General features: G+C 32.7%; 1 protein-coding gene across 1 annotated transcript; it reads right to left on the reverse strand.

The window, feature by feature from the left end:
- Positions 1-3406: 3406 nt before the first annotated feature.
- On the reverse strand, positions 3407-11317 carry LOC132746708 (protein Jumonji-like). Its single transcript, XM_060735924.1, has 10 exons — positions 11258-11317; positions 11043-11053; positions 10543-10613; positions 9627-9741; positions 7798-7906; positions 7134-7316; positions 6300-6424; positions 5718-5874; positions 4463-4570; positions 3407-4090 (listed from the first exon to the last, which is right to left on the reverse strand). Exons 1-10 carry the CDS (start codon positions 11315-11317, stop codon positions 3935-3937), a joined length of 1095 nt encoding a protein of 364 aa, XP_060591907.1. The 3' UTR covers positions 3407-3934.
- Positions 11318-11609: the final 292 nt, after the last annotated feature.

Here is an 11609-nt window from a genome sequence, read left to right on the forward strand (position 1 = left end):
GGGTTGGTAAGCGAACAGCATGGATCCTGATCAGACTGCGCGGATGCGCAGGCTGGTCTGGATCCATGCTGGTCGCAAACCCATTATGTTGGTTTTGTCATGACGCGGCTCATATGGTATTGATATTAATTAAGTGATCAACGGATTCATTAGCATGGAAGTTGTGGGAGAATCTAGATCTATGACCCCGAAGCTGCTCTAATAGGGTCATCAATGACAGTGCATCTAGGTCAGTCACAAACACTTGTCTCAAATATGAGTGCCTTTTGTAGAAATTTCGCTATCCAGGTGTTCAACTCAATTTTGTCTGTTGTACTCCCGAACATCTAAATATAACTATGTTTAAAAACGTTTTTGTTCAGTGTTTTACAACTCCAAGTGTGAACACATCTATGTTTGATATAGTACTAACATTTATGAGTAGATATAAGTCAAATGGTACTGTTTGAAAAAGACTGAGTTTCCATTCTGTTCTGTTCAGTGAAAGATCAAGAAGAATACACAACACAACCATAATTTCATTTTATGGTGAGTTATGATATTGAAAATACATCACTTTGACGTATGAAATCTTTTTACATTTGAAGGAACATTTTCAAAGGAGTGTTGTGTCCAAGTATGAAGAATATTAATTAATAAACAATAAAGCTATAGCCACTTTGGTATATTTTTGGGATATATTCTAAGTTACAAAGGGGAATAATTCTATTAAACTATAAGAGTTATGAAACTTGACACAGACAATAACAATGCAATATTGCTTTGATGTGCCAAGTTTTAAATTAATATCTCTACCAGTCACTTCCTGTTCCTGAGATGGGATGTTATAGGACAAACAGTTTCCTACATAATCCATTTTTTTTTGTGGGGGGGGGGGGGGTGATATAAAATAATTACAGGGCCACAACTCTGACAAAAATCACTAAAACTGTAAAGTGCCATGATATGCACAACAACACTTAGTACTGACCATTCATGGAATGTTTGGACGACCTTGCACCAGTAGTTTTTTGACAAGTATTGTGACAGACTGAGAGACAGAAAAGCAATCCCTGTATGTTGCCACCACTCTGTAGTTTGCTCCCTTCGCAGCATACTAAATATACTCGCGTTACTTCAGACAGTGAGCGGTAGTGAAACATTTGATCGATGCGCAGGAGAGTACTCTGTAGAAGCCATTGCCACAACACAAAAACTCAGAGGTATAGAAAACAAACTTTTGTTATCTTTTTTAAAGTCATACATCATTTATTAAACACAGACAAATCTCAAAACAATAATAATTAACTAACATTGATGAAAAGTCACAGCTAAAAAGCTATTGACAACATGTAGCAACAAATCCTTTTGACATTTAATGCCCTATGCAATACAGACAAGCTACAATAACCAGCCCCCCTATGGAGGGAAAATGCTCAAATTTCAAGTACAACATAAATATTTGTTATTCTAACATTAAGGTGGTTTGTCCAACATGATTAAATGTTATAAATATGGGCTCACACTTAAATCAATTCAAATCATGAATTTAGAACCTTTTATACGAACATGCAGCAAGCAAATTTACTTAGCAATCACACTTGAGAGCTGATCGGTTTAGACCTTAGGGATGATTGTTTTAGGCTACGTCTTTGGTTAACAAGATAACTGTCTTTGGTTAACAAGAAAACTGCAAGCAGCAAACAGTGTTAACACTCGTCTGTTAAAAATTCTCAAGTAAAAAGGGGCATAACTCCAAAAATATTGCTTTCAGAATTATGTCCCTTGTCTTACCACTGCATCAGATCATGATAAGCAAGTATTCCAAGTTTCATGGTAATACCTTTTGCAATGTTTGAATAATTAAAAATTTAAAGTTTTTGCACAACACCTTTGACAACCCAGCAATCATTAAAGCTGGCCTTTTCTTCGAAACAGACAGCTAAATATGTTTACAACTAATTATGATGCCTGTAATAATATACACAAATTTAAATGCCATACACTGATAGTAATGCCACAATACTGAAAGAAATATACACAGTATATTAATATATCAACCGTAATAATAAATTTTAATCTTGAAACCTTCTTTCTCAATCATAAATTTTAATCTAGATTCCTTATCAAACAAAAAAGATACCTCAATCATAAATTATAATCTGGATTCCTTCTCATATAAATAGATACGATATCTCCACAATAGGAAATACAAAGTTTATCATTTTATGTCAAAATAACAATTCCTATGCTCCAACTTATATCTCAAAATACAAAAATAGTCCATTTATTATTGCAGATTACTATAGTATCTTTCAACATCTCAAAATCACATGATTTCAGGTATACTTCAATTACCAACATTTGCATCTCTTTTATTGCAGATTTATTGAGTCTATGCATATTTAATAACTGTAAACAAATATGTTGATGTCTTTACAATTGTTTTGTGTCGGCGAGTAACTTTAAGATAATTTCTAGACAATGTTTCCAGAAAAAAAACTTTTAACAAAATATCCATTCTCCAAAAAATGAAAATTGATTCTAAGAACTCTCTTCTTAATAATAAAGATTCTTTGTAACATATTAAAACAGTTTCATGCACAAAATACTTCAACACTTCTTAGGAGACGAGACATATACCATAAATGTCCAAGGGCATACCAAAACTGTCAATCAATATTATCCAACGACATATTAAATTAATCTAAAGGCATGCAAAAATTATCTAAGTACAAATCAAATTTGTCAAAGGTTATGCAAAAAACAAAGGACATATCAAAATTGTCAAAGAGAACAAATCAAATTTGTCAAAGTACATACCAAAATTGTCAATTGTCCAAGGACATACCAAAATTGTCCAAGTACATGCCAAAATTGTCAATTTCCAAGGACATACCAAAATTGTCTAAGTACATGCCAAAATTGTAAAATGTCCAAGGACATGCCAAAATTGTAAAATGTCCAAGGGCATACCAAAATTGTCATAGTACATGCCAAAATTGTCAATTGTCCAAGGATATACCAAAATTGTCCCAGTACATGCCAAAATTGTCAATTTCCAAGGACATACCAAAACTGTCTAAGTACATGCCAAAATTGTAAAATGTCCAAGGGCATACCAAAATTGTCATAGTACATGCCAAAATTGTCAATTGTCCAAGGACATACCAAAATTGTCTAAGTACATGCCAAAATTGTAAAATGTCCAAGGACATGCCAAAATTGTAAAATGTCCAAGGGCATACCAAAATTGTCTTAGTACATGCCAAAATTGTCAATTGTCCAAGGACATACCAAAATTGTCTTAGTACATGCCAAAATTGTCAATTGTCCGAGGACATACCAAAATTGTCCAAGTACATGCCAAAATTGTGAAATGTCCAAGGACATGCCAAAATTGTCTAAGTACATGCCAAAATTGTAAAATGTCCAAGGACATGCCAAAATTGTCTTAGTACATGCCAAAATTGTCAATTTTCCAAGGACATACCAAAATTGTCCAAGTACATGCCAAAATTGTCAATTGTCCAAGGATATACCAAAATTGTCCCAGTACATGCCAAAATTGTCAATTTCCAAGAACATACCAAAATTGTCCAAGAACATACCAAAATTGTCCAAGTACATACCAAAATTGTACCAAGTACATACCAAAATTGTCCAAATACATTCCAAAATTGTACCAAGTACATACCAAATTGTCCGAAGACATACCAAAATTATCCAAGGACATACCAAAATTGTTCCAAGTACAAACAAAAATTGTCCAAGTACATGCTAAGTTGTCAAAGGACAAATCAAAATTGTCCAAGCACATGCCGAAATTGTCCAAGGACATGCCAAAATTGTCCAAGTACATGCCAAATTTGTCCAAGGACATACCAAATCATTTGTAGAACATATATTTATATATTCAGGAAAGTATATAAAATACATTTTAAATAAATGGAGATCATCGTGATGATGTGGAAGATGCTGGTGAACTTTTGATATCTGAGTTGGACTTCCTTGTCTTTCGTTTTGGACTACTAGTAGATGCTCCAGGACTTGAGGAATTACCTCCCCTTAATCTACTCTTCACCTCCTTCACAAGGGCTTTAAGTTCCTCCTGAAAGAACAGTTTGTTCAACATATACCAAGTACATAACTTTCACAAAAGACATAAATACTGTCATTTCAATTTTAAAAGATATTAATTATATCATTCTTAGAAATCAGTAAAAATTTGCTAAAATAACTTGTAAATAGAAGTCTATCTTTTATGATAAGAAACAAAAAATAATGTCTTTTTAATAGAAATGCTCTTAAAAAATAACAAAAAGTCTAAAATTAACAGTTATACAATAATTTCGTTCCAGACACTGACATTTTTATCACAATAACAATTAATGAATTTAATATTATCAGGTATGCCTCCGAACTTGTTCTTACAAATTATCAAACATTATCAATGTTGAAAGTGATCAGTAGATCTATTTACCTCAGAATATCTGTACATGAGTTTACAGTATTTGAGATTCTTGCGTTTCTGGATATGTAGAAGACCTTGCTCCAAGGAGAAAGCACTATTCTCATGTGAGTTCAGCACCTTAAACAGCAAGGTAATATAAATAATCCATTATAATATAAGTATTTTTTTGATATGTAATATGTATATGATGCGGTATGAAACATGATGTGATATGATACAAAATGTTGTTGTTGTTTTAATTTTTTGGAAAGGGGTGGGTCATATGGCGAATTTCCAGCTTTACTGGTGGAGGAAAGCCTCAGGCCCATTTCCATGTATTATGCCATGATCCGATACATATGATATATGATGGCATATATGTGATATGATACATGATTGGATATATGATGTAATTAATATGATATATGATGATATGTGATTTGTGATATATGATGGGATATATATGTGATATGATACATGACTTGATACAGGATGTAATTAATATGATATATGATGGGATATAACATGTGATATATGACTGGATATGGGATATAACACATGAAGACATGTTGTTATATGATACATAATGTGATATGATAAATGATGTGATATATGGTTTGATTTGATACATGGTGTTTTATGATACGATATATGACGTGATATGATAAATGATCGGCTATATGATGCAATATAATCGGATATAATATATGATGTGATATGATAAATGGTCAGCTATATCATGCAATATAATGGGATATAATATATGATGCGATATGATACACGATTGGATATATGAGGTGAAATTAAATATATTGTGATATATTATAGGACTGCCATCAAAAGAGGGTTATACCGATGGCAGTGCAAATATAGTAACATTCCAATATTTGTTTAAAACAAAATTGCTAAAAGACTTAATATAATTTCTTTTTTCTTCTCTTTCAACACATGTGAGCAAAAACAATTACCAAATTACCAAAAGAGTTATGGGCCTTGATCAGCAAACAAAATTATGACTTTGACAACATTTTTGAAGAATCAATTACCTTGCAATGACACAGCACCTTGTAAGTATGACAGACCCACTATTCATCCTTCAAACAGTTGAGCTAAAACTTAGTCCCGAACAATTAAGCATATTACATTTACTTACCATGGGCTAAGTCCCAAACAAATATCCATATTACATTTACTTACCATGGGCTAAGTCCCAAACAAATGACCATATCTTAGTAACTTACCATGGCCTAAGTCCCAAACAAATGACCATATTACATCAACTTACCATGGAAAGATAACATATTTTATTGGACACGTCACATATGATGATTTCCTCGAGGACGTCTGTTTTCTGTGCCTGTTTCTCCAACTTATCATGAAGCTGCTCAGTCTCCTTTAATCCAGCTTCAAATAACTTCTTACGCTCTGTGATTTCACGCTCTCTGGAAAAAACAAGTGTTCAATATATGTTATTTGGTACAGAAACAACATGTGAAAAATCATCTATGTGTTATATGCAATACACTTATTTCTAAAAGTATCAATATTGATCTATATAAAAATCTGAAGTGTAATTTCAACTTGATACCCCCACCCCAAAGTTGGCTGTTACTAATGGACAGTTCCAAAAAAAAGAATGTTTGACAAGTTCATTTAGCACATAGCCTGTAGCAGCAACCAAATCTAACAAAGCTACCAGTGCAGACCAAGATTTATTGGTCAACTCACTTTTGAATTTTCCCTTATACATGATAAATGTTTTTGTCAATATTTTGTGATGAACATGTCCATTAAATATATATCTTATACAAGAAATTCAGAAGGTTATGGTTTAATGCCAGTTCAAACATGTTAAATGTACACTTACACAACTTTCTCCAGGTATGGCAATAGAAGAGCTAATGTGGTGTCTTGGGTTGTTGAATCTCTAGCCAAGAAAACCAGCATAGCATCCATAGAAAATAACTCTATATCATGATTCATACCCAAGTTCTGAAATGTTTAAATGAATTTCACACATTATAATATGTAGCCAAGGAATTCCAGATTGATGATCAAATAGAAACCAGTATTGGATTCAATCTTATTATTCAAGCCTCGTTTTCATTTCCCAAGTCCAAAAAATCAAATCCATAATGTACTCAATCTAGTCTCATCTCATTTATTCAAGATACAATATCCAATATAGGTTTCACAGCTGTGTACTTGTTCAATACAATTCAGTACTGTACTCATAATGTATACAAACGTAATAAATATAAAAGTCAATGAATTTCTACAGTTATAAGGAATAAATGGAATGGCTTGAAAGAGAAAGTTACATCTTTAGCACAACTATGTGGCAAAAGAAAATATAAGTAAGTACTAAACAAAGAGTGGCAACACATATTTAACATAATAACTGAATAAAGAGTTGCAATATTGCATTAACATATCTTCTAAACAAAGAAAGGCAATACAGGATTAACACATTTACTTAACAATGATTGCCAACACATAAGTAACATATCTACTAAACAAAGAGTAGCAACACATAACTAACATATCTACTAAACAAAGAGTGGCAATACAGAATTAACATATCTACTAAACATAGAGTAGCACATATATGATTTCATTATCTCATCCACTGCACATATATGTAAGAAATACAAAATTTCAAAATCTTCAATCTACATGAACTATAGTGCTCAAACCTTACCTTTGAAGCTTGATAACCTTCAGGGATCCAGTCTTGTGTACCATAATGTACAGACTCAGACATGTTATATCCCAGGCTTATATTACTGTAGTTAACTGAGGGAAATACCACTACAAATTCCCTCTCTGTCTGAACACAACGACTCAATGATACACCATTCTCTACAAGTTTAGACTGTGGTATCTACAAATAAAAATATTCATGTTTTCAAACCTACATAAACTGCAAGACTATTATGACTATTGATCCCAAATAAAACTATGTCAAAGCTAAAAACATGGCCTTAATATAACTAAAAGTAGGAAATTTATATTTTTTGCAATGAACTAGCCATTTAACCACTTGCTTGGTTTAAACAATATTTTATTTCAGCAAATATATATATATATACACAATATATTACAATAGAATGCAAAAAGGATTGAGTAGAAAGCTTAGAACCACTTGCTTGAAACCTTTACCAGTACAGAAGTTAATATCAGTACGTAAATGTCCTATAAAAAAAGTGCAATGTGTAACAAAAGAATTGAAGGGCAATTCTTGTACATCTATTAAGCTCCAGTTAGAATATTTTGGCAAGCACTAGAACAAGAAATTTGTTAATAATAGCATTTCCTTGTTCAATTATGATAAGAAATCATAAAGAAGTAACATAAAACTTTACCATTGCAGAATTTTTCTGTAAACAGAACCCTTCTTTCCTATATAATTTTGGGGCCACTGTCTTCAGGGCTTCTTTAAGATTATCTGTTTCTTGGCTAGGGACCGCATACCTGAAACAAACACCAATAATAAAAGACTTATTCTACATTTTTCTCACTTCATATCCCCCCTAACCCTTATTCTGCTGAATTTATGAAATGGACTTGCCTGGCTTTTAATTTAGAACATGCCATTTGTAATTAAAGGGATTTCAGGTCTAAAAAGTACAATTTAATAGCCAACAGGTTACTTTTCGCAAAAAAATAGCTCAAATTTTTGAACGTGGCAGGGGAGTCCTACCCCCTCCCACACCCCATTTTCAGGAAAACTTGCTCCTGTGCCTGGCAAAATTCCTGGGGAAAGGCCTGAGAGTCTGCAAAGATATGCAAACTGGCCTTAACCGGCGCTTACCCTGGTATTAATTTCTGGTTATCACCCCTATCTCCCCCAATAGGGTTTAGCATACCGTATAAGTGTTTTTTTTCTGCGGGCTCCAAATTCTGCGGTTTTTCCAAATTTTGGCATGTTTTTATTTCTGTGGGCTTTATTTCTGCGGCACATTCTTTGGACAAATCATGATTTAAATTCTGCGACTCGTCTTATCAAAGTCTAAGTTACATTACCCTATCTATTATATTTTAATGTTCGCATTTGTTTATCGTCATCACCGCAAAACTGTATAGTAATTACAAACAATTATATTGTTTGCTTGCAAACAAATATAATGCGCAACAATAGAAAGGTATACATCTTTGATCAGCGTGAAGTAACGTGTGAAAAATAATACCCCGTTGTATGATCTTTAATTTAATGAAAATGATAGAAATTACCGTATCTTATCAGATGACAATTAAAGTAAACAACGATTATTTAGCAGTATAAGGGTTGGAATGGTTTGAAATATATTTATTCTTAAATTAGCATAATAAACAATAAGTACATTCTTACAAACACACATTACATACTTAGCCGACAGCAATTTTATACAATTTGAAAACCCACTAACCGTTATAATCTGTTTGTCGTTATTAATTTAGACGAAACAGGTCACATTGTAGGATACATATAGTAGCAGGTTAGAGAAATATTCTGCGGTTTTTATTTCTGCGGTGCTGAAACTGACCGCAGAAAACCCAAAAATAAAGTAACCGCAGAAAAAAACACTTAAACGGTAATATTGTTTCAGATGAAAGTCAAAAAGGTCATCATACTGTGTCATTAAATCAGTAACATCATTTTAATTAAGTAACACTACCATATCTTAAATGGATATATGATGTACTGCAAAATTATTATTATTCGTAGGGCACAAATTTTGGTGGTTTTTGTGGATAGGTCAATCCAATATAAGATCCAGCAAAACTTCATTTTGTTTGCTGTAAAATTATTTTGCATCACCATATTTACATTTCACCTTTTGGAAAAATTAACAGTCTACGAATTTAAGTACCCATGATAATGTTCTTTAGGACCAAACCATGAAATTTCACGTCCAAGAAATTAAGTGAATTCCAGTAATATATTCCCTTGCCTTTGGAATACATGTTGTTGTAGTTCTTATAATTATAAATGATACATTTTTATCTATGTTTTGTCAAAAATTTACAAATAAGTAAGACCTTTGGAGGACAATAATAACATTGATGCTTAGCATCACAAACTTTTTTCTATGTCAGTTCAGTCTATGTCTGAACCTGTGTGTATTTTACTAACAGATCTATGTTTAGGTTCATATCAACAATTTTTAGTATCAAGGAACAAGGAAAAAGTGAATAAGAAATCTCTTAGTACCATACGAGTCCAGGTCCTTGGTGAAGATATTGCACTGTGGGAAGATTATGTCCGTTACATGATAAACTTTTAGTGGTGTACAACATACCAATGTGTAGAGTAGGTACTGTCACACCTGCAATACAAGTTCCAAAATATAAACATAATAAATAAATGTAACACTAGTAACTTTTTTGTTAACATAGACTAAGAAACTGGTATTTCACTTATTGATTATATATACCTGTATAGAATTATAGGCTGCAACAAACCACAGAGCTATATTCAAATAGAGAGGAAGCCATGATGCCTTGTTTGAAATCTGTGTCAAAGATTGATTATCCCGCAAGTTCACATTGCATGAGGTTATCGGAGAATGTGTTTGACACAAGGAAATTTATCATATTATCTAAAATTTGATATGGTAATTGAAGGAAGTAACAAAAAACAAGATGCAAAAATCTGATTAAGATTAAGAAGATGTAAATTATTCTCGGAAATGGATGAAAATGTAATCATATCCAGTTATGTAATACAAGATGGCAGAAATTGATCAAATCCAAGGGCCAATCAATCTCACGCTAGGATTTTGGGTCTGGATTAGAAAATTTTTGAGTTATAGAGCTTTATATCCCTATGAAATCTAAGTCTCTGAAACGTACACTGCTAAAGTTACATGAATAAATATGATCTTACAGAAATCTTTTATTATTTTTTTCATTTTGCTTTTTAAAGTTTGTGTTTTTACATCACACAGACACTTGGTAAAGGTCATATCTCCAACCCGAGTTCTTTCGATTCCTCACTCCTCTTACTGAGCCAAACGGACTTGACATACTGTAGGCTGGCATCATTACATGGTTTAATTGGTTTAACTATTGAAATAAATATGTATAGCAATGGTTCTTATTGAAACATAGAGCATGAGGAAAATTACCTGCTATTAATCCAAGATGATGAAGTATTGACCCTTTACTTTCTACAAAATTATGCAGATTCCAACCATGTCTGTAAATGAAAAAATTTAAAATAAAATACAATTTTGCATAAGAAATAGTTTACCCCTTATTGCCTTTCAAAAAAATAATATCATATGAAAATACAACAACATTAAAACATTACCCTTGAACTTCATAAACTCCTGTTTTGATTTTGTCCTGACCATCAAGGTTACAAAAAAAATTCTGAGCTCTGAGCTTTTTCTGAAATCTATTTTAATTGGTCTGTATAATTATAATCATAATTATATTTTTTGCTGGTTTCTAGCCAATCAAATACCTGAGATCAAAGGATGAGCTCAGAAAATGCTTTTATTACCTTGGACCCTGTTTTGTAAGTGGAAATATTTAAGAAATGTATATTACGATATATTCAATAATAAAATTGAGCAGTCAACAGCAAAGAACCTGGTCAGAATGGACTATAGTGCTGGCTTACCTGCCTTTATACTGGTAGCATAGACAATTTATTATCACATTTAGCATTCTTCAGTCCCTAGCCAGCTGGTGGCAATAGATTCTACAAATGCAACCAGTGCAGGCGAACACTGTTTTTGTTATGTTTGGTTTTTGGTCAGACCAACAAAAGTTAAGATCATATGGCACTGAAACAGAACAGATGATTTTGGCTAGCCTCGGGTGTTACAAACTTACAGCAACACCAAGGGTTAAAACCACCTCATCTGCTGGAGCTAACAAATGCATAGACTCCATTAATTCTAACCCATTAAAGCGCCTATAAAGTAGGGATAAATGGTGACTGCAATTCTGATGCCTTAACCCTTAAAGGCAACTCCTCAACCACAAAGGGGGCATACAAAAATCAGATAACACTTCAATGCCATCTGATCAAAAGCACCATTGTTTGTTATTCAGTCAGTGCATAATTTAAAATTTTTTGCTTAACTGGATGAGAAAGATGGACAAGTACATATATGATATTGATAGTGGTATGGGTAAAAGGGTTGTCATGAGAAAATTGACAGCTGATGTATATCAAGTAATA

Source organism: Ruditapes philippinarum, unplaced genomic scaffold, assembly GCF_026571515.1.
Source record: "Ruditapes philippinarum isolate M1 unplaced genomic scaffold, ASM2657151v2 ctg9019_1_1_1_1, whole genome shotgun sequence".
NCBI lineage: Eukaryota > Metazoa > Mollusca > Bivalvia > Venerida > Veneridae > Ruditapes > Ruditapes philippinarum.